At 49.4% G+C, this 23,460-nt stretch overlaps 3 protein-coding genes across 8 annotated transcripts; 1 reads left to right on the forward strand and 2 right to left on the reverse strand.

The window, feature by feature from the left end:
* Nucleotides 1–42: 42 nt before the first annotated feature.
* BET1L (Bet1 golgi vesicular membrane trafficking protein like) lies at nt 43–23,115 on the forward strand. Of its 5 annotated transcripts, none has more exons than XM_055141714.1 (6): nt 53–317; nt 583–770; nt 1,809–1,900; nt 2,182–2,238; nt 20,999–21,086; nt 21,185–23,115. In XM_055141714.1, the coding sequence occupies exons 1-6, from the start codon at nt 208–210 to the stop codon at nt 21,262–21,264; spliced, it is 615 nt and encodes a 204-aa protein (XP_054997689.1). In that variant the 5' UTR covers nt 53–207; the 3' UTR covers nt 21,265–23,115. The 5 variants fall into 5 exon arrangements, 4 of the variants coding, with proteins under 4 accessions (XP_054997690.1, XP_054997689.1, XP_054997691.1 ...); XR_008630664.1 differs by lacking the exon at nt 53–317 and adding an exon at nt 2,388–2,487 and having other exon boundaries at nt 615–770; XM_055141715.1 differs by lacking the exon at nt 2,182–2,238 and having other exon boundaries at nt 43–317.
* ODF3 (outer dense fiber of sperm tails 3) lies at nt 6,442–9,158 on the reverse strand. 2 transcript variants are annotated; one of them, XM_004602893.2, is made up of 6 exons: nt 9,050–9,158; nt 8,661–8,861; nt 8,104–8,205; nt 7,806–7,927; nt 7,077–7,217; nt 6,442–6,531 (listed from the first exon to the last, which is right to left on the reverse strand). In XM_004602893.2, the coding sequence occupies exons 1-6, from the start codon at nt 9,156–9,158 to the stop codon at nt 6,442–6,444; spliced, it is 765 nt and encodes a 254-aa protein (XP_004602950.1). The 2 variants fall into 2 exon arrangements, with proteins under 2 accessions (XP_004602950.1, XP_004602951.1); XM_004602894.2 differs by lacking the exon at nt 7,077–7,217.
* SCGB1C1 (secretoglobin family 1C member 1) lies at nt 11,132–12,470 on the reverse strand. Its single transcript, XM_004603155.2, has 3 exons — nt 12,416–12,470; nt 11,695–11,894; nt 11,132–11,232 (listed from the first exon to the last, which is right to left on the reverse strand). The coding sequence occupies exons 1-3, from the start codon at nt 12,468–12,470 to the stop codon at nt 11,200–11,202; spliced, it is 288 nt and encodes a 95-aa protein (XP_004603212.1). The 3' UTR covers nt 11,132–11,199.
* Nucleotides 23,116–23,460: the final 345 nt, after the last annotated feature.

Genomic DNA, 23,460 nt, shown 5'->3' on the forward strand with positions numbered 1-23,460 from the left:
GGGCGTGGCCTGCGCGCGCAGAGAACGTGACGTCTCCAGGGGGCGGGGCCCGAGCGAGCGCCGGGAAAGTTAAAGCGAGGCGAGTCTGAGGGGCGACCGCGGGCCCGTGAGGCCTTTGCCTCGGGGTCGGCCAAGCGGCGCCAGTCTCTGAACTGCTTGGATCTCCCCGGACCGGCACCCACAGGACGAGGAGGCCGTGAAGGGGAGATGGGTGTGGGAGCGCGCCCGGTAGCCGCGGAGTGCGTGCCGCAGGAGAGGCCTGGGGCGCGGAAAAACGGAGCGAGACGGTGTCGGTGCGGAGGAGCCTCGGAAGCAGCGTATGAGTCCGAGGAAGTGCCCCTTTTGCCGAGCCTAACGAGAAACGGGTCGGGAAAGGGGCTGGGGCTGAGTCTTTCAAGGCTGGAGGAAAATAGGCGTTCCGGGGCCCGAGACGGGGAGTGGAGCAGAGCCTGGCCCCACCACGGGCCGCGGTCATACCCGAGCGCCGGCCGAGCACCCCCGTGCCGGGAGCCATGCCCGCTTCGGCAGCACTAGACTCGTCGGCGGGCGGCCGGCGTGTAGCCGACACTCCCCGCTCCCCAGGTCACCAGCTCCGGGGCGACCCCAAGGCCCCGCGGCCGGAAGTCGACAGGCTCGAGGCGGAAGGGGCGGATCCGGAAGTTTCGGGAATGCGCCACGTCTAAGGAGGCGCCGGGCTGGTGCCGGAGCTGCAGCCAAGGCAGGGGCCCGAGCGGGGCCAAATCGAGGCACCATGGCTGACTGGGCTCGGGGTGAGCGTTGGGTAGCGGGCCGGGTCACCTCGCTGCGCGACCCTGTCGGCCGGCCCCGTTGGGATCGGCAGGAGGCCAAGCAGTCCAAGACGGAGTGGGGGTTGCCGTGCCGTGTGCCGAGATGGCGACCCTTGTAGTCCGCCTCCGGGCGTGGGGGGAGGCCCAAACTGCCCTTTCCCTCCCTGATCCCCAGGGCGCCCCCTGTGTCTGCCGAGTGGGCTGCTGTGACCGTGCAGGAACTCACCAGCTCGGACTGGTGTCGAGGCCACCCCACCACTTCCGGTGGAGGCAGTGCCCACCAGTCAAGCCAGCCGTTCGGGGTGTAGCCTTGCTCAGACAGCGCAGCGGCAGCTTCTCAGCCGATTCTTCTCACTCATCCGAGTGCTTCTCACTCACCAATTCCAAACACCTGCTATGGTCCTAGTTGGGAGCCAGCATACACTTTGCCCTGTAGGTCATACAAAGGCCCGTGCAGGACGGGGTGAACAGACTTGGGACTTACTACCACGTCAGCGCTCTTTACTCTTTGGGAGGCGCACAGCCTTACTAGTGTTTTCTCTCTTTGGATCCTTTTTTCTCAGCCTTTTCTCAAGTTTGCGTACAAGCCAGAATACACTGTTTTCTCTGAGAAGTTTCCTGTGGTGGCATCTGTTGGAGCACCCTGAGCTTGGCACAGTTTCTGTAACAGTGTCAGAAAGTGCTGGTTGGACTGAATCCTTCTGAGGTGTATAGCCTGGGCATGTACTTAATGCAACCAGTGCTCACACATACTAGTTTTTATACAGCCAGTCACATTTGTGAAATTCACGTAGCAGATCCTGGGTTAGGGCTGGACCTGCTGGACAGAAATGGACTGGGGATGTAGCTCAGTGTGTGAGACCCTTAATTCTACCCCCAACTCTAATAAATAAAACACATGGGTGGACCCCGTCTTCCCAGATTACCCTCAAATTCAGAGAACCCAGAAACTAGAAAGGATTGACTTTACATATGCAGGAGTCGTGCATGGTTGTAATCCTGAACGTCTCTCTCCTGCAGCTCAGAACCCTGGTGCTGTGGAAGAGATTCTTGACATGGAGAACAAGCGGATGACTGACAATCTGGCCTCCAAAGTTACCAGGCTCAAATCGGTCAGTGTTGTTTCTCTATTTTCACCTCCACCTGATACTCCGGAACGCAGATCAGAGGGAGGGTTGAGGTCTGAAAGGGTTTTAAATATTTTTCATCACCCCTATACCATCTCTAGTTGCACTTGTGTGAGACCCACATGACAGATTGGTTCCTCTGACCTCTGCTGCTGGTGTGTGGTTGATGGAATTGTGCTGAGGTCTGTTGGTCTTGGGGAAGGTCAAGTGTCTCCAAATGTGTCCACCCTGGCCTGACCCTGCCTCCTCCTTTGTGTCCTGACCAGCTGGCTCTGGACATCGACAGGGATGTGGACAACCAGAACCGGTACTTGGATGGAATGGTAAGGTTCTGCAGTGTATAGCAATGTCTTGGTCAGCTCCACCCCACATCATCTGCTATGCAAGTCCCCCTCTGTCTTCTGCAGCTCCAGTGTGTGGGTCTTGGAGGTGTTACTGCTCCTCTGTGACCCTACTGGGATTCCTCCCTCAGGACTCGGATTTCACAAGCATGACAGGCCTGCTCACTGGGAGTGTGAAGCGTTTTTCCACAATGGCACGGTCTGGGCGAGACAACCGGAAGCTTCTATGCGGTATGACTGTGGGCCTGATCGTGGCCTTCTTCATTCTCTCCTACCTTGTGTCAAGAGCAAGGACTTGAGCTGATGTGAGCTGGCTTCTGTGGGTGCCTGGGGCAACCGAGGTCTCCCCCTGCCTAGTGTCCTGGGCTCCTGAAGACTTACCTACAAAATACTTTCAAATGATTATTGCGTGTTAGGAATCTTCTTCCTGTCAGTTTGAAAGCTAACTGCTGTCTCTGAGTGAGCTCTTTTTGGGTGACCCCAGAGGTGCAGGAGGTTTTCCACCAACCTCGATGCTTGCAGTGCCAGCAGACCTAACCCACTTGTGATTGCTAGCCCTTCTCCCAACCGTAGAGTTTGGACCCCTCAGCCTTGTCCTGCCTGTGTAATAATGCCACAGTCTGCCATCTGAGGTGGATAAATGTGACACAGAAAAAGGGTGTGACATTGACCTCTTATCAGCTCCATCTACTCTGACCAACAGTCCTTAATCCTGAAATGACAGTTCCTCCTTGTTAGGACTACCTAACATGGGCAAGGCAGTGTGAACAGAGGGGCCCACTCACAGACCTCTGTACCATGGCTGAAATTAGGCCCTTGCAAAGGACAGGAATTATGAATGAACAAGTGGATTATAGCCTTGGCTAGAGTTACATTTCCCGGATACCCCTGGATTGTGTGACTGTGTATCCAGGAACAGAAATATAAATATTTTCAGGATCTACCTGTCACCAAAGATGTGTTTCCAGGAGACCAAAACTCTAGAAATAGGCCTATCTATATTTCATTCAGGCAGGGTGTGGGACCTTTTTGTCATCTAGACAGAAAGATGTGGATCTCCAAGGATTCTTCAGAAGGACCCAAAAGTCATCTCACAAAGATCTCAGGACTGTTTTGCTTTCATCAAGCCCTGCCCTTCCTCCCACAGTGAGTCTCCCTTTTCATTGAGGCAGCTGTGAGCCATGACCTTTATCTCCAGTTTGTGTAGACTGCCCTCCCACCCATCTTTCCCTGGCCTTCACTGCCCACTTGGCCAGCGCCATGCTCACCCAGAGCAGCACCGCCTTCCCACTTCTCCAACCCTATCCTGATGTTAGCATAGAAGCACATAAGGCTGGACTGTTTTTTCCTGTCTTGGTTTATATTTCCTGCCTCCTGGAACATATACTCCATAAAGGCTACAGGTTCAGTGTCCTACCCACTTGAATTGTTACTCCCTGTGTGGTCACACATATCAACTAAATGTCAGGCACAGTCTGGTGCCCGTTAGCTCCTGAGGCCCCACCTTGCACAGGTCCTTTTGGTGCTGCTATTCCTCCCTCTCCATCCAGCTGGCATAGTCTGTCTCCTCACAAAACTTCCTTCTCTCTCCCACCCCACCTGGCTCTCTCCCTCAGACTTCTGCAGGAGGAGAATCTACCACACTGTGACTCTTCTGTCTTATTCCTCCGGCTTGTGCTCATTGCTTACTCAGTAAGGTTACTGTGTCCATAATTTTGGAGCTTTGCTGTTTCTGGCTTTTCCATGTTCTTGGATGTTCATTTGTAGATTTTCACGGTCCTTTCCCATTCTCCAGTCTCCTTGTACATGCTGTTTAGTTCACATAAAACCTCATCACAGGGATTTGTTTACTGGCACCACGCTCCATAAACTGCTCTCTGTGCATTGTCTCCATGTAGTTGTCATAGGTTCACGGGCTTATGCTCCATGCCCCCCATTGCCCTGTGTGTTTCTAACCTTCACTTCTGAGACTGATCTAAGTGTGGGAGCCAAACTATACCTTTGGATGCTCTTATCAGGCTGTGCCCTCTCTTGCTGATGCAGACTATGATACAAATTTAGTTTGTAGGGTAACCTCCTCACAGTTTTCTTTGCCATTATCTTGGAGACCTTTGGTTGCTGTGTTCTCTCCATGTCTGTTTTCTGCCCTCTTACCTGCATAGCTCCTCTCAGCTGTTAAGGACTAGGTTTTAGTTTCTTTATGGCTTTTGTGTTTTCTGTTCTCATTGTGTCAGGAACAACAGTTCCATGGTAGAGAAAAGCAACTCTGGTGGTAACTGTGTCAGAGCAGTTTCCTCTGGGACCTTCACTGTCCTTCCTTCCTTGGCCTGGTACACTCAATGCCTAATCCTGTGGATAAGTGGAATTTGCTGACTTTGGTCCCTGTGGCCAGTAAAACAAAAAAGGACTGGGTGCCCAGTGAAGACAGACTGCCAAACTTTATCCCATAATTTAAAGACAAGATATTTAATAAAATTTTGAACAACTTCATGACAAAGTATATTGTCTTTTGTTTTCATTTCCATAGGAGCCTGATTTAGTTTTGTCTGGAATTGGCTTTGACCTGCAGACCTGCTATAGGCACTTGATGCTCCAGCCAGGGACTTGTGCCAGTTCACAGGTGTAGGAAGTATGAAAACCGCGGTTTGAAAACCACTGCCATGGTTATAACTGCTGGTCCAAGAGCTGGTATACAGGACGGGTGCTGTTCCACAAGTGAAAAGGGTTGAAAAAACATTGCTCTAGACTTTATTTCCTTCCCCATCTCCAGAGGTACCAGAATCTCCCCTCAAAATTCAAGTGGAAAAGTTAACAGCATTTTCTTAAGGGTAAAGGATAAATACGAGATGCTTAAACATGTGACCTGCTATGGTCACAGTTCACTGAGGATCAGCAGCTGTACTGTGGCTGTGGACACTTGTGCATCTGCAGTGTGGTCCCAGTAGCCTCTTTCTAAGGTGGAGGCAAGTCCAGCTGAGAAGCCTAGGCCCTCATGTGTTTTCTACATTCCTTTTAGTGTATAACATTACCCTAAAATGTAGCCACTTAAAATGCAATAGTAGTTCATTTTTTATGGTTACTATGATTGGAATTTAGCATGGTGGGGCAGCTCTCCTTGTTCTACCATGTCAGGCTTGGATGGGAAACGTGAGGATACAACTGCTGTTCTCTGCATACATACGGAGGTTATTGCGGATATGAGCAAAGACCCAGCTGAGCCAGTGGTCTTCACATGTGTCAGCACATGTTGAGCTTTCTTATAGCCTGGTGGCTGTTGCTAAAAATGAATAGAGGGGTGCTCTCTGGGTTTGAGCTGTTTCATTTGCATGTTGTATGACCTGACTCAGTTATGAGGCATCACTTCTCTCCATGGTCATAGACTAGTTCAGGTTCAAGGAAATTCCCCCAGACCCTTCCTCTTCAGGGGGATGATTGGTCAGTTACAGGGAGCTGATAGGTGCAGGTGTTGTCATCTCTGCAGTGCATAACGAAAAGGTGAGGAAGACCCAAGATATGGTATAGGAGTTAGGGCTTTACCTTGCATATGGCCAATCCTGGTTTGATTCCTGGCACCACGTGGTGTCCCTCCAAGTATTGCCAGGAGAAGCCGTGGAGGCCCCTGAACACTACCAGGGGACCTGGGTAATCCTCAGGTTCTTGAATGGGACCACTGGCCTGGTTGACTGACAGCTATCAGGAGTGACCCACAGACCCCTTATCACACTTGGGGTCACTCCTACCCCATCCCACTCCCTAAAAGTAGAGGGTAGGATTTAAGAATCAGTGGAGATTAGGCATGTCCATCTTACTCTCTCAACTCTCTTCTCTGCCTGCACCCACTGCCTATGGATACTGGAAATTGGGATTTACCTAATGTGGGCTGGTACTTAGAGCCAATGGGGACCTCTCATCTTGGAAAATCATGATTTCTTCCCCACCTCCCAAGGAAAAAAATAAATGAAATAAATGAAATCCATGATTTATTAAAAGTTTGGGCACAGTAGGAAATAAGATTAGCAAATGGGGGAAAAAAATAACATCATAATCGTGTGGATCAGCATGCTCTGTCCTGTAGGGCCAGGTCAGTTGCAGCCCAGCATCCTCAGCCCATGGCATATGAACTCTTATAGAAATAGGATGTCCTGAGGCTTAGGATGGGAAAGATAGGTGGGGTGGGGGCCAGGTTTATTCCACGTCCACAACCAGAGGTGTCATGTAGTCAGAGTGTTTGATGCCAAAGGTGATGATGGGAGCAGAGGGCTTGGTCATTGTCACCTGGAAAAGGAGAGGCTTTCAGAGGAACCAGCCCCCTGCCCAACCCTGCACCCTAATGTAGTCCAGGGCTGCTGACCAGCTTTGCTGCCCTTTCTGATCCCGAGTTAAGGAGACTGGTACCAAGGCCATACTGCCAGTTTGAACCCAGAATTTAGTATGTGGTGAGCAGTGTTAACTCTCACTGGTGTCTCAGGACTCAGTCTGCTAGGTGGGGGAAAGGACTGGTCCCAGAAATATGACATTCTGAGGCTATGTGCCCATCCTCCACCCTGCCATCTCCTGCCCTCTTGTATGTTCACTGGCCCTTCTCTACCCAACTGTGACAAGCCCCCTCCCTTCCCCCTCTCTTTTTTCTATTTCCATCCTATCCTATATCCTACCTTACTCCCTTGGCCCATGCTTTCTGTCCCACTCAGAGCTATACACTTCTCTGTTTCTACCCACCCAACATCTCTGTTCACTCATTGTGAACATACAACCCCTCTTCACTCAGTGTCCCGTCTCCCCTCCCCCTCCCGCTCCCTGAGACTATTCCCTTCTTAGACCTTCTCAGGACTATGGGCTCCTGGTCCTGGCTTGAGGGTCTTGTCTCCTGGGGGCTCCACTCGGGCAGCCATGGTATACTGTGGAGCCTTGAACCTTGTCACTTGCACATCAGTCTGGCGGTAGGCTGCAGGACCTGGGGTCTGGGAGGTGAAAAAGTTTAGGTGGGCTTGGGATCCAAAGGGCAGGGAGCTAGCTTTGGACAGTGAACTTTAGGCCTTGCCTCACTCTGCATCAGGGGACCCTCTGTCTCCATGAATAGCCACCCTAAGGAGACCACAGTTGGTGCTGCTGGGTTCCTTCATGTGACTGTCCCTGTTGATTTCAGCCTTGCCAAGGCAATGACATTGGGAGGTGGGGTGGGGTTAGGGGCACTGTGACTTTTCAAGCTCCTTGTAGGCACCTTTGGGTCTTAGATGCAATTTGACCCTACTCCCCCAAATACTTTCAGGTTTGTTTTCCTTCTTGTCTTCCTCTTTCATGCTGCCCTCAGTTCTCCATCTCTCCAACAGACACCCCAAAACCCTTTCCTACTGAGCCCTTATCAAGTTGTCTTTGGGCCTGGGCCTCTTAATTCTTTCTGTTTTTCTTCCCTCATCACAGGGATGAAACCTCACAGGCACCTAGAGAATGAAGAACCAGGGGCCTTAGGAGCAGGGGTTCAGGCAGGTATCCTGGGATTTGTGGAAGGGGCCCAGGTAGTCCATCTTTCCCGAATTGGTGACCCTTGCCTTGTGTAGATCATCGCTGAAGCCACCCAGCTTGCTGCGGCCCTTGATGGAGAAGGAAGGCTGAGAGACCTTGCCAACAGTTTGGGGCCCCATCACCATGGGCAACATGTATGCGGCTGGACCTGCGAGGTGCAAGGATACCAAGTCTTCTGCTGGACGGGGTCTTGTGTCCAAAGTCTCCTCTGTCTCCCCCCCCAATGACCTTCTTCAGGGGACCACCCATAAGACCTCCCTACCTCACCCACTCCACCCTGAATTCCTGGCCTTATTGGCTAAGGGCCATCTGGCTCATGAGGACCTGGGGTGCTATCCATTCGGAAGGTCTTGGTTCGAGCAGAAATAGAGTGGCTGGGTGCTGAGTCAAAGACATGCTTGGTAGATTTCTCTGGAAAGTAGTCACCTGGAGAAGGAAAGGAATGGAGGGGAACAGAGAAGGAGAGGACTGTCCATGCATGTGCCTGGTCTGGCTCAGGGTGGCTCAAGGAGGACCCCAACATTGAGATGTTGAACCTCTGGGCCCTTACACAAATGGTGACTGAGAGCATCCAGGACCAAGGTTGTCCAGGATAGAAACATTGTGGGAGGTTGGGGGACAGGAGTTGTTTTTGAGGCACAGGGGTAGAATCTGAGTTGGCCTGATGTGGTTCAAAAGGTCCAGGTAAGGGTTGGGCTTGAGGGCATCAGAGACTGCCATGGGGTTGGCGGCTCTCCTGCTGAAGCTTGATGGGCTTCCTGAGTGGAGAAAGGGGCCAAGAGGACCAGGACAGTTGTACCCCCTCCCACTCTCACATTACCAGATTATACACTGCTACCAGCAACATTGGGCAGGGCTGAGGCAGGGCCAGGGTTGCTCACCAGGACCAGGGGTCAGAGTTGTCTTGGTGCAGTAACGCCCCAAGATGGAAAAAGCTGGCCCGAGGTCCTTTCCGGTCCTCAGTATCTTGGGGTTCACGCTGTAGCGGGGCCCTGGAGAGCAATTTTCTGCCAGGAGCATAGGGGCCCCACGGAAGCTATAGGCTGGTGCACGCAGCTTGGTGGGTGTGTGCTTCACAAACCCTGTGGATGGGGGTCAGGGTAGCCTGAAGTCACATCCCACCCTTCTCCCCACCCCGTCCACCCAGACAGACTGATGGGGCCAGGGAGTCAGGAATGAGCTCCAGGCATCTCCAATCCCATCCCAGGCCTACCCATGACTGACTCTGGCCCCACCCCCACCTGCCCCTCCCAGGCTCAACAGTGCTTACCCGTGGTGGGTGGAATCAGGTACTTGGGTCCAGGGCTGCTGTAGAGGGCCATGATGGGGCCCCGGGGGCGATGGGGCCTCCAGCTGCCTACCCATACCTCCTCCGCCATGTCTGGTTCTGTCCATGGATGGGAGGATAACCAGGTGCTGGGAAGCCCTGACCTCCCACACCTGTCCCTGCTTTTGGCACCCCCTCTCCAGCAAGGTTTGGAGCTGGAGACTGAGGGGTAAGTGGTTATTTCTGTCTAGAGCAGTGTGTTTGCTCTGCCCTTACCAGTGCCAGGTGGAGGGACGTCAGGCCCAGCGTGTGTGCCCAGAGAAGCTGTCTCTCCTCGCCCTCACTGGCCACCATCCTTGCCTCTGGGTGGGCTCCAGAAAGGGTTTGAGTAGGGGCCCTGGGTATGATTGGTAAAGGGGCATTGGGCAAGTGGGGGAATTTCTTGACCTTTTTTTTTTCCCCTGAAGGCTGTGCTGTGGGTCAGGGTGGAGCTGCTTCGGAGGGGCCTTACCTCTCGGGTCCAAGAGCAGCTCTTAGAGCAACCTATGGCCCGAGCCTCCTCAGAGGTGGTCCTGTTGCACCGACGTTGGTGCCAGGGATTTCCTGAAAAAGGAGCATGGGGAGGAAGGCCTCCGCCTCTCTCCTTCCCCCCAGGGGTTTCAAGAATTGGGGATGAATCTTAACCCTAAGCTCTAGAATGTGGCTATGTGGGATGGTAGGTTCTAGATCACTGTCTGTGTGATGAAGACAATGGTTTATGCCTGAGGGATCCCTGCTCCCAGGCCCCGCACAGATCTGGAACTCTGCTTTGTTCCTTTTGTGATGGTGGGACAGAGGTACAGAAGGCAGGGTTAGAGACAGTGTGGTCCTGGACAGAGGACATAGGGCCCAGAGCAAGGTAACCACAAAGTGAACTTGGAAGGGCAGAGGTTTAGGGTTGGGTTAAGCTCTGCCCTTAGTAGAGACTGCTGAACTGGGGAAACAGAAGCACAGGAGGACTCTGGCTTCTGGAGAACTGAGACCCAGGGTAAGGGTCTTCACTGCTTGTGGGTGGGTTGGGGTCAGTGTGGTGAACTGCCACTTTCCTATTCTGTGGAACCTCTCTCTTATCCTGCTCTCCTTCTGGTGCCAGTTATGGTCATGCCCACCGCTAGGCCCTGAGTGTGCTCATGAACTGGTGCACTCTGTTCTCTGCTATGTCAGGGTTCCTCTTAGGGCTTTGACTTGGGCCTGTATCTTGGGCCTTTTTCTTGGGTGAGTCTGGGGATAGATATTGTTCTCAATATTCCACCCTAACCCTGGATCCATGTCATTGTGATTATTGTGGGTAGACATTGTCTTGGAAAGGCAACCTCTGGATGCAGAACCCACCTCTCAGTCTATCCCTACCCTCCCACTCCCAAATCCTGGCTTCTTCTTTTCTGTTGTTTTTCATTTTGGGCCACATACAGAAAATGATAAGGGTTGCTCCTGGCTCTGCACTCAGGAATTACATCTGGCAGGGCTCAGGGGGCCAGATGGGATGCCAGGGATGAAACCCTGGTTGACCACATGCAAGGCAAGAGCTCCACCCACTGTACTATCTCTTCCTCTTTCTGGGACTTTTTTTTTTTTTTTTTTTTTGCTTTTTGGGTCACACCCAGCGATGCTCAGGGGTTACTCCTGGCTCTGCACTCAGGAATTACTCCTGGCGGTGCTTGGGGGACCATATGGGATGCCGGGGATTGAACCCGGGTCGGCCGCGTGCAAGGCAAACGCCCTACCCGCTGTGCTATCGCTCCAGCCCCTTTCTGGGACTTTTTGTCTCCTGCTCTGTACCACTTCTCATGCATCCTATCCCTGCTTCTTCAGACACCTTCCACATCCTCATTACCGCCTGGTTGGTTTTCTCTTTATACCTGTCTATGCAGGCATTCACCCGGTTTGCCCCCTATGTGGATCACTTAGGAACATATTCTTTTTAAGTGATTATGCGCATATAGTAGTATCCCTGAGTGTGGGAAGAGAGAGGAGTCAGAGCCTGAGCTGCAGGAGGCTTTATTGATGCAACCATCTGAGGGTCAGTCACACATGGGGAAGTGATAATGGGGAGCTGTGGCCATCTCTTCTTTGTTGTTGATCCTATGGCTGCTTTGAGCCATGTCGGCAGTCCACTAGGAGTTTTCCAGACTGCCCAGTACTTGCACCTGTAAGGCAGAAACATGTCAACCAAGAGCACTGAGTGGTCTGTGCCTGGTAATCAGGAGGTGGAAAACTACAGCTCTTTTTGCTGTTTGCTCTGGGCAAACAGACCCAGGTTGATCTTAGGGTGGGGAAAGGGGAGTGTGGTGTGCTCCAGCATATTGTAGCCAATTTTCTCCTCATAGCTGGGAAAGCGGTATGTGTATCTCTGATTTTGTGTGCATGAATGTGTGTGCACTTGTGTGTATATACATGTATGTGTATGTAGGTGTCGGCTGAGGGTTGCTCTGTGGGCAGTGAGGTCTGGCTCAGGCAGGCTGGGCTATCTGTTGGGTGGTTGGCTGTGGGTGCTGCACTGGTCAGGTAGTGGAATTTGGTGGAAGACCTAGAGAGCAGGGCTGTGTCTCCTAGGGCTCCAGGTCTTTAAGGGGTGGTGTGCCCTCCGCCCCCCACCCCAGCCACAGTACCAGCAATTTGACAAGCTCCGCCTTGTGATTGGGCTGGAGGCCATCTATGCAGGACTTGAGCTCCGACAGTGCTGCCTTGGCGTCTGCATTGACATCATACTTGCCCAGGGGCCCTTCATAGAGCTCATCTGGGGTCCCCACCAGCAATGTTTGCAGAAAGTCCATGAAAAACTCATTGTTGTCCTCCCCTGTGGCCAGCCCTGTATTATGGGGCAAGATGACACCAGGTCGGTGGGTCTCCAGACCTTCCCTTTGCTCCCACCCCAGGCGTCTCCAGACACTTCCACCCATGCCCTGTAAGTTCCTCAGGTATTCCTCCACGGTTACCCCTCCTCATCTGCTCCAGGCTTTTTTTCATAACATCCCAACCCCATTTGTTCTCAGATCCCTGCTGCCTCTCTCTATCCCAGGTTCCCTGGGATCCCTGGGGAAAGCAGGCGAAGGCTACTCTGAGCCTGGTAGAGAGTGAGGTTCAGGCAGGGCTGGGGTAGGAGCCGGTGGGTGAAGACTGGGGCCAGGGTCAGTTGGGATTGGTCTGTGATGGGTTGGGGTTGCCTGGGGCATTTCCAATCCCTGTACTCTATGAGGGAGACAGGTGGGCTTCTGGGAAGCAGAATCTGCTCACTTTTGGGGACTCAGGGCTTGGATCTTTGACTTCCTAATTTCCCCATACCACCCCACTCCCGCAAGTGCTGGAAGCTTTGTCAGCACATAAACTTACCACAGGTGCAGAGCAAGGTGAAGGCCACCAGCAGGAGGGCGCTGCTCCCCTTCATGGCAGACAGCTGAGGCTTTTCAGGATCGGCCTCAGCTGGTTTTTATGCCTCCCAGGTGGCACCTGGCCCAGGGGGCGGGTCAGACCTGTCCACAGGACCTGGCAAGAGAGAGCAGCGACAGTTTGGGTGTGTCCTCACCCAGCCCCACTGGGTTTGCACTGGGCCCTTGGTTCTGAGACTCAGTGCTGAAGTTTTCCTGGGGCAGGTGCAGGGGCTTCCCAGAGACTCTCTCACACCTGCAGACATGAGTGGTAGGCCTGAAGCGGGCAACAGCATTCCAGAATATGAAACGTGGGCTGGAGAAGGACAGTTGGTGAGGAGCTGGGGTGCCATGAAGGTTTGGCTGGATTTACCATGTCACCCCAGGAAGTAAGAAGGGGATGGGGCTACAGTCTCAGACACACCTTACTTTTATGCCAGGCGAGCCTAGGGAAGTCAAGGTTTGGGGTCACATTTTCCTAACAGAAGGCAGAAAGGGGCCTGAGACATATGGGCCCCCATCAGACAACCCCAAGAGCAGAGTCCCCAGGTACTGCAGTCCTAGTCCCTGCCATGTAGGCCTGGCCACTCCCCTGTGTCTTGCTGCCATCTGGTGGCTGATAGTGTGCAATGGGATCAGCCTGCTCATCTGCACAGTCCCTGTGAGGACATCTGGATTCACCCCCTAGTCAGCTCTCAGGGAGGATTTGTTCCAAATCAGCACTGACATGCACCTGCCTCCACCTGCCACCACCAGACCGACTTCACCAGGTTGGTTACCATGATGCCACTGTCATCCTGCCACTCAATCCATTCACTTACATCTGCCCTGAGGTTATCAAAGACTAGAAAGTTAACAGACGTAGGTTTTATTTTATACCTCCCTCTTATAGCCTGCTAAACTCAGCCTGAAAACAAATGACCTGGAGCCTACTGGACCCAAAGCAAGATGAGTGAAGCTTAAGGAAGTCTGAGGAGCCAAGAGGATGCCTCCTGCACTGGTATTAAAGGGCTGGAGCACTTGCTTTGCACATGTGAGCCCCAGGTTTGAGCCCTGGTACCATATAGTTCCCAAGCACCACCAGGATTGACTCCAGGCATTGGAGCTGGTAACAGCACTTAGGTACCCCAGTTGTGACTCCAAAACAACCAAAACAACCAGCCAAAGAGGTGGCAAATAACTTGTTTAGGAAAAAGTGATGACAGGTAGTGAGGGGAGGAGAGAGATTTCTGATATGCATGAGATCATGTTTCCCTCACAGGACTGTCACTGTATCACTGTCATCCCATTGTTCATCGATTTACTCGAGTGGACACCAGTAATGTCTCCATTCATCCCAGCCCTGAGATTTTAGCAGCCTCTCCTTACTTGTATTTCCCGATGATTGGAGGCTCTTTTAGGGTCAGGAGAATGAGACCTGTTATTGTTACTGTTTTTTGGCATATCGAATACGCCACGGGGAGCTTGCCTGGCTCTGCCATGCGGGCGGGATACTCTCAGTAGCTTGCTGGGCTCTCCAAGACATATATATGTATATATGCATATGTATATATACATATATATACATATATATATTTCCCTCTATGAAGGGACTATAAATGGATACCTGGAATTGAAGGATAGCCCTGAAGGTGGGTAGATTCGGGGATAGGTAAAGTAAGAGCCAAAGCTCAGAGGACAGAGCAGGAAGGGTAGTGTGACAAGTAGCCCTCCAAAAGGGTACTTGGAAGACATTCACCTTGAGTATCTAGAATTTTGGGGCAACACGCAGCTCAAGCTGCACTCTTGGCATGAAGCTCAGCTACATCCTGCTGAGCTTGTGAATGAAGAGTAGGTGTTATTCATGCTGGGGTTTTGTTAGGGAGAAGGTAGGAGATGAGGGGTGGGAAGTGCAGGTGTGATCCAGGGAACAGCTAGAGTATAGTGTGGAGAGTTTGTGAGGATCTGGAAGAGTGAGCTAAGGCACAGCAAAGATAGAGGAAGAGAGGATCATCATTTAGAAGGGAGTGTAACTATTGTGTTGAAAGTCATATTAGAGGTGTAAGTGTGTTGAATGGAAGTTACCTTGAAAGTGGCTGACTGGAGTGAGCAAAGAACAAAGTAAATGGGAGTGAGGAGGCCAAGGAGACAAGGCTTCAGTATACTTAGATGTACTAACTATGGATAGTCAAATCATCTGAAATGGGAACCAGAGTAGACAATAAAGCAAGACAACACAGAAGTGCTCCAATCCCCAGGAACTGTGAGATGCTTGAGATTTAGTGACAGTTTTGAAAAGGGAAGGTTTCAGAAATAACAAGAAAATAGTATCTGCTTTCAGGAGGTTGGATTTTGGAAGGAAAAAACATCGCTCTAGGTATACAGCAAAGGGAATACCTACTCCACCTCTAGTCTAGTCAACACTCCAGCACTGTTAGAAGGGAAGGTGGAATGGAAGGAAGGAAAACAAATGTTGGGCAAAATATTTTCCATTAGAATTGGCTCTTTATGTCAGGATCATCTATGGATTTAAGGGGTGTGTGTGTGTGTGTGTGTGTGTTAGGGACGGGCCTAGGCACCCCCTGCCTCTGTCCCTGTAAACAGGGACAGGTGTGGAGAAACTTTGTGTGAGAGTGGGCCATCTCCTGACAGCAGGCCTTGACAGGTGGCCGAAGGGCCACCATGCTCTGGCGACCTGCCTCGAGAGAAAAGCTGAAGGGCCACCATGCTCTGGCAGCTGGGCTTGAGAGGAGGCTGAAGGGAGAATTGGCTCATGTTCACCTTGGCCAGGCCCAAAGCCACATCTTCATTCCCTGTTTCTCAGGGCTGAGATAAGGAACCAAAAAACAAGAAGGAACCAAAAAACAAGTAATGTTGGCAAAAATAAGGTTGCTTGCACAGCTCGATTAATATTGTTTATGCAGCTTATATAACCTGATGATCATTGCTAAAATAAGACTATATAAACCAGCTTGGATTATAATAAACTTGCTGTATGCCGTATATTGCATGCAGTCCTCCCTAGCCCGTTTCAACTTTCATTCCCCCTCTCCAGCCAGGTTCAAGTTGGCCGCGCGGGACACAGCATATATATAAATTTATTTTTGGGTGTGTATGTAGGGGGTTTTGGGACAACTCATAGCTCTGTGCTTAAGGTTAGTCCTGGGTTGCTCAGTGTTCCATGCAGTGGCAGGGACTGAGTCTTGGCCTTTTACAAGCAAGGCATACAACTCAATTCAATCAGCTGTGTCTCAAGCCTTGAATTGCTTTTTTCACCCTTTGTTTTATTTTTGGGCTACATGCAAGTGGTGCTCAGGGCTTACTACTGTCCCTGCACTCAGGGATCACCCCTCATGGACTTGGGGCTCCAGGGATCAAACCCAGGCTAGCCATATGTACGACAAGCACCTTACCCGCTGTATTATCTCTCTGTCTCTAATTTTTTGAAAGATGGAAATATTAGTAAAAAATGTTCCATCAATAATACACAACCATTTTCTGTTTCTTTATAAGGAGTTTAGTTCTACTTTTCACAGAGGCGTCAACACCATAGTCACAGTCACATTCCCTAAATTACTCATTAATACAAAATTTTTTTTGGTACCAAATTTCAAACCCAGGGTGAAACTCATTCTTTTAGTTTTTGTACATTTAGTTGTGCCCTATAAACTTTTCTTTTTTAATTAATTAATTAATTATTGAATCACCATGAAAACAGTTACAAAGCTTTCAGGTTTAAGTCTCAGTCATACAATGATCAAACACCCATTCCTTCACCAGTGCACATGTTCCACCACCAAGAACCCCAATATACCTCCTATCCCACCCCACCCTGCCTGTGTGGCAGATGATTTTTCACTTTACTCTCTCTTTACTTTGATTACGTTCAATTTTTTACAGAAAACTCACTATTATTGTAGGATAACATGGGATTTGTCCTTTTAGCCTTGCCTTAGGGAACATAGATTATCTTAAAGCAATGTCTTTTCTGTATGTACACAGGAAGACAATATTGTGCTTGTAACTTGGGAGTTGATTGACTCCAATTATATTTACTCCTGGGTATCTGCTTTCTTAACTCATTTGCCCTTAGTTCCTAACACCCCAAAAACAGGGTCCCGACAAGGGACAGGATGGATCCAGGGCAAGCGGTGAGTTATGTGCTACCCTGGCATCGAAATGGGCCAGGCCAAAGCATCACAATACTCAACTATAAGTTGAGGGCATGATCATGGACAATGCTGTCATGATCCAAAAGTAACGACAAGATTAGGATCCTGCTAGGGTTAGGAAGATTAACCTGGCCTGAGGACTGTGGTCTGGAGATGTCCTCAGGAAAAACCAAACTTTATATCTCTTACTGTGCTCATACAGAATGACATTGCTAGAAATATTAGAAGCAGATTTACTATAACTATTTAAGTAGATTACTAGCTCACACCCTGACACACCCTTGTTTGGAATCACACCCTTGAGTGGATCTCCTTAGATGAGATTTCCTTAGATGAGATTTTGTTAATCTCCTCAAGAAATGGTCTTACCCTTCTTTGTTGATTTGTTGATGTTAAACCCACCTTTGTGCCACCACTCTATGTAATTTGCTATATAAACTAAGACTGTGGGGCACTGAGCAGAGATAGAAGAGACGGGGATAGGAGAAAGAAGACAAGGGAGACAGAGGAAGGAGACAGAAGAAGACAGAGGAAGAAGACAGAAGAGACAGAGAGGCAGAGGCAGAGAGACGCAGAGAGACAGACGCAGAGAGACAGACGCAGAGACAGACGCAGAGACAGATGCAGAGACAGACGCAGAGACAGACGCAGAGAGCACAGTGGCACACACATAAGCAGAGCACAAGGTGAAAGAAGTGAGAGCGAGCGAGGCAGAAAGGGAATTAGAGGAAGATCCAGAGAGAGATCGAGAACTGGGAGAGAAGCAGAGAGAGAGAACGAAATAAACTGATCGAGCAACCAGTTTGGCCTTCTTCCTTCCTTCGCCTGCCTCATCATCACCATCAACCTCCCCCGGGGTGGGGAAGCAGCTGGAGACTACCAAACGCCAGCAGCGGGAGAGATAGAACCCTGCTGGGCCCTCTTCTTTTTTGTGTTTTTACACATATTATTATTTGGAATTTCCCCCCAACAATCAGACCTGCCGAAAAGGCATCATTAGATCATTTGTTTTCCATTGCTGATAATGAAGAGCATATGATGTCACATGGCTGCAACAGCAGCCGCGCTGGTTTGGAATTCTGGTATTTTATTTTATTATTATTTTTAAAATTTATTTTATTGAATCACCATGTGGAAGGTTACAAAGTTCTCAGGCTTATGTCTCAGTTATACAATACTCTAACACCCTTCCCTTCACCAGTGCCCATATTCCACCACCAAAAAACCCCAGTATACCTCCCACCCCCTCGACCCTCCCACTCCCGCCTGCGTAACTGATAAATTTCACTTCGTTTTCTCTTTACTTTGATTACATTGCATATTTCAACACAAAACTCACTATTGTTGTTGGAGCTTCCCCCCAAAAAAGACAGCCCTACTGCCAAAGAAGCTTTTGATAATTAGTTTTCCATTGCTGAGAATAAAGAGATATTAAGTCCCGCTGTTCCAAGTACATAACTTTTTTTCTTTTTTTTCCCCCTCCTTCCCGCACCACCGAGTTTGTGCCTGCTTAGTAATCCTCATAATATGACTGACGCCAAGCCGCCCGACAAAGGGGAAAAGAAAAACGAGAAAGAGGGATATTTCCTGTCCTCAGCCGGCGTGGGGCTATGGCTTAGTTGACCGTCTAGCAGCATGTCTGCAAGCAGTTTCTGGGACCAAAAGTAGTCTAGTTGGTTTCCGGGTTCTGGTAAATCAGCAGCTAAGTGGCCGCATAAAAGTCTGGCTACCCGGGTGGAATTTCGGTGTAGCGTGCGCTGATATTGGCCCTGGCCCGAGACTGCCCAAGTGTCCCACTGTTCCAAGTACATAATTTTTTTTCCTTTTTCCCCTTCCCGCGCCACCAAGTTCGTCCCTGCTTAATAAACATCATAATATGGCTGACGTCATGCCGCGTTTCTTCCCAAAAAAGGAAGAGATCCGAGATAGAAGGATATTTCCTCTCCTCGGCCAGCGTGGGGTTATGGCTTAGTTCACAGTCTAGAGAAATGGCTGCTACTTTGATTACCTTCAATGTTTCAACATAAGACTCACTATTATTGTTTGGATTTTCCCCCCAAAGTCCGACCTGCTACAAAGGAACCATTTCATATGGCTGACAATTAGGAGATATTAGGTCGCGTGGCCGTGACAGTGGTTTTGGATTTCTGTAAAAGTCCAGGGAAAATTCTGCCAGAAATTACATCACTGCAATCTTTTGCTCCCCTTTTGTGGTGCTCATAAGATGGAAAAGCCTGGAGAGAGAAACCCTTCCCCGCTGTCGCCGCCTGGGGTAGAAGCTCAGTTCACCATCTGGAGGCATTTCAGTGGGCTGCTGGTGTTCAAAGTAGTTCATTTGGCCTCCGCCATCCCTGCCCCGCTGTCGCAGCCTGGGGTAGAAGCTCAGTTCACTGTCTGGAGGCATTTCGGTGGGCTGCTGGTGTCCAAAGTAGTTCGTTTGGCCTCCGCCATCCTGCTTGTGCAGTAGCAGCGGTGGAAAGGGAATTCTGGTATTTTAATAATTAAGTCCAGAGGTATTTTTGCCAGCAGCCGCTGCATTCTGAGATTGGTTTGTGTGCCTCTGGGATCATGGCCATTCAGGAGCAGGAGAGCTGTTCATGGGCAGCCGCTTGGGGTCTCGTCTGGGTGGGGAGCAGAACTGGTTCCCCCTCCCCCATCGTGAGTATTTCCTGTGCACCCCATCACTGCAAGCTCCTACCTCTCTGTCTAATTGGCTCTAAAAGGTGGCGCTCGCCATGCTGCCACAAAGGGTAAAGGCTGAGGGACAAAATCCCTTCCCCTCCCAGGGCGGCACAGGGCTGGAGCTTACAGTCCAGGAGCATTTCTGCCAGCAGCCGCTGCATTTCTGAGATTAGTTTGTGTGCCTCTGGGATCATGGCTGTTCAGGGGTGGAGGAGCCATTCCTGAGTGTTTTTTTTTTTTTTTTTTTTTTGTATATCAGGAAAGGTTGCGCAGTCACTTTGGAGAAATAGTCCTGGTCCCCACATACCGGAGCCATGTTTGTAGAAGCTCATGGTCACCGGGATTCCATCTAGAGAAGGCGGGGAGACTACACCTGCTCTATCTGGGGCACCCTGGTGTAATTGGCTCAGTCTGGGGTCCAGAGCATTCTCCAGCGTTGTGTGCCTTCCGGCCAGGATTCTTCACTGCTAAGTGCGGCAAGATGGTGCTAGGGGCGGGTTGAGGGTGTGACTTCTGGGGTCAGGGGTGGGATGGAGGCTGGGATGGAGCTGCCCAGTTCCAGTGCCCCCATGTAGTTTGGAGAAATAGTCCTGGTCCCCACATACCGGACCATGTTTGTAGAAGCTCATGGTCGCCGGGATTCCATCTGGAGCAGGTGGGGAGACTGCACCTGCTCCATCTGGGGCACCCTGGTGTTATGGGCTCAGTCTGCGGTCTGGAGCATTCTCAGGCATTGTGTGCCCACCAGCCAGGATTCTTCACCTAAACTTTTCTTTTGGTGTGTTCTGTTTTATTTGGGGACCACACCCAACAGTGCTTGGGGTAACTTCTGGCTCAATGCTCTAGGATTGTTCTTGGCATTGCTGGGGGACCCTATAGTGCTCTAAATCTAACCCTGGACTCCTGTGAGCAAACTTTGTCTCCAACCATTTTGTCTATATGCCTGGCCCTTGCTTTTGAATCGTACATGCCATAATGAACATACATAGCATTTTGCTCTTACACAGAAAGATATTGGTCATTAAAATAGTGAAGATTTGGGCCTGAGCAATAGTACAGTGGGCAGGGCACTGGCCTTGCATGCAGCTGCTCTGGGTTTGATTCCTGGAATCTCATATGGTCCCTTGAGCCCACTCAGAGTAATTCTTGAGTGAAGATCCAGGAGTAAGCCCTGAGCATCAATGGGTGTAGACCCAAAACAGAAACAAAAATATGAAAAAATTGAAATACTGATATCAAACAAATCAAATCAGACTACTCTTATTAATGATCTAAGGCCAAAAAGACATTTTCTTGAGTTCATTTTATAGCTTGTTGATGGTGTTGTTGTTGTGTTTTATGCCACACTTAGTGGCACTCAGTGTTATGCCAGCTCAATGGTTGGGGATGACTCCAGGTGGCGCTTTGGGGGACTCTGTGGTACCAGGGATTGAACCAGGAATACCATGTACTCTAGCCTGTTCAGTTATCTTCTCAGCCCCTTTGTAGCCAAAATTCTTAGAAGGACACTTCCTTCTGATAAATATTAAGTGTAAAAAGACTTTGAGTTGTTTGTGACTGGTTTCCATATTGTTTCACAAAATAACAGTCTCAAAATTAATGCATTATTTAATTTTTTTGTAACACCGTGATTTACCAAGTTGTTGATAATACAGTTGTTTCAGGCATTAAATGTCCCACTACCAATTTCACCATTAGTGTGATCTTTCCTCCAGTATCAGTTCCGCATTATTGCACAGAATGATGTTGGCTTAAGCGAGACCAGCCCTGCTTCTGAACCAGTTGTTTGCAAGGATCCATTTGGTAAGAAAAGCTAAAAAGGGGTGAAAATCAAAGAGGTATTTTTTCTATTGTGTCAGCAGTGAACTGATTTCCCTCTTCAACTGTCTTAAATTTTTCAGGTAAACCAAGCCAACCTGGAGAACTTGAGATTCTTTCAATATCCAAAGACAGCATCACTCTACAAGTGGGAGAAACCTAATTGTGATGGTGGCAAAGAAATCCTTGGCTACCGGAAAATAGCCAGCATTTTCTGTGAGGTTCACAATTCTACAGGCTGTCACCAAGATGGCTGAAGACACCAATTGCCATTCAGCCCCCTCCTTAGCCTCACCTTTTCCACCACATAGTTGGTGATCCAGGAGCCACTATTGTCTGCAGGTGGTTTCCAGTTTTTCACTACAGATTTCTTCAATAGAGCTTCAACCACAATGGGCCCAGTGGGTTTGTCTGGTTTATCTGTTGGGAGAAAACATAACAGTGGTTTTCAGAATGTGTCCCAAGATGATATTTTTCTTTGAAAGTATAAGGAAGAGAGAGAGAGAGAGAGAGAGAGAGAGAGAGAGAGAGAGAGAGAGAGAGAGAGAGAAAGTGCCTGCCATAGTTGCAGGTGGTGGGACGGGCTGAGGAGGTGAAATGGAACCATTAGTGATTGGTAGTGGGAAAAGTACAATGGTATTGGAACATCATATGACTGAAATCCAATCATGAACAACCTTGTAAATGTGTGTATCATTATGATTCAGTTAAAAATTAAATAAATAATAAAAAAAGAAAGTAAAAGGTACAGTAACTTGTCACTTGTAGTCCCGTTGATCTTCGATTTGCTCAAGAAGGCACCAGTAACGTCTCCATTTGTCCCTGTCGTGAGCTAGTGCAGCCCAATGATATCTGTTCGCTCCAGGAACAGGAAGAACCTCAAATTGTTCATTCAGGGATTTGACAAAGAAATCTGACCATCTAGTTGGTGGGCGGCCACGAGGTCTTCTGATGTCCCGTGGAATCCAGTCGGTAACAGCTCTAGTCCAGCGGTCATCTCTGAATCGCATTACATGACCGGCCCATCTGATTTTTGATGCCCTGGCAAATGAGACAGCATCCCTGATTTTTGACCGTCGACAGAGGTCAGAATTCCGGATTCCTTCTCTCACTTGAGTGAGACATGATATTCCCAGCATAGCTCTTTCGATTCCTCTTTGGGATACCCTAATAGCATTCTCATCCTGTTTGCGTAGGGCCCAGGTCTCTGAGGCATATGTTAGTGCAGGAAGAATGGTGGAATCGAAAATATGTGCCCAGAGTCAGAGGTTCTTCGTTCTCTTAACCACCTCTTCAACGCTCTTGAATGCATTCCACGCTGCTCTCTTCCTCCTGCACAGTTCTGGCACCAAGTCGTTCCTCATGTTGATTTCTCGACCCAGGTACACATAGCTGCTGCATTCGGAAATGTTCGTTCCACTGAGAGAAAATGGAGCTTCAGGGACCAGTTCGTTTTTCATGAACATCGTCTTGTTGAGATTCAGCTGCAATCCGACCTTTCCACACTTGTGGTCGACGTAGGCCAGCATTTGTGCCACTTGGCTAATGTTTCATGTTATGAGAACAATGTCATCAGCAAAGCGGAGGTGGTGTAATTGCCAACCGTCTATCTTCACTCCCATTCCTTCCCATTTCAGTTATTTCATGATATTCTCAAGGGCGGCACTGAAGAGTTTCGGTGAAATGGTATCACCCTGCCGCACCCCTCTCTTTACATCAATGATCACTTCCTTGTAGAATGGTGAGATCCTGGTACAGCTCGCGGAGGATTTTGATATACTGAGTTTGAATGCCCTGTTTGGCCAGGGCTTCAATGACTGCCTCAGTCTTAACAGAATAGAAGGCCTTCTTTAAGTCGATAAATGTTAGAGCGGAATCTTGAACTCTTGTGAAACTTCAATGAGTTTGGTCACTGTGTGGATATGGTCTGTCATGCTGAATCCCCTTAGGAACCCAGCTTGCTCGCATGGTTGTCCTTCATCTAGTGTTCTGCCTATTCTATAAATAAGAAAAAAAATAAAAGGTACAGTAAACAAAAGTAAAATACCTTGTATTTCTACATCGAGTGTGGCATCAACTGTTCCATGAATGTTGCTAAGCTGAACTTTATATTTTCTAGCATGAATCTTATGTTGGACATTCTTCATGACAAGATGAGTATAGTGTTCAGTGTTTTCAATAGCAATGTTTTCTGAGTTTTGCAACTCCACCAGTGTCCCATTTCCCACCCACCACCCCTGTCTATCCCCTTAGCATGCACAAATAAATTTTCTTCATATTGTTTGTTTCAACACAAAAGCAGATGAAATTATCAAAATAGATCACTGTATCACTGTCATCCTGTTGCTCATCGATTTGC

Source organism: Sorex araneus, chromosome 6 (genome assembly GCF_027595985.1).
Source record: "Sorex araneus isolate mSorAra2 chromosome 6, mSorAra2.pri, whole genome shotgun sequence".
Classification (NCBI taxonomy): domain Eukaryota; kingdom Metazoa; phylum Chordata; class Mammalia; order Eulipotyphla; family Soricidae; genus Sorex; species Sorex araneus.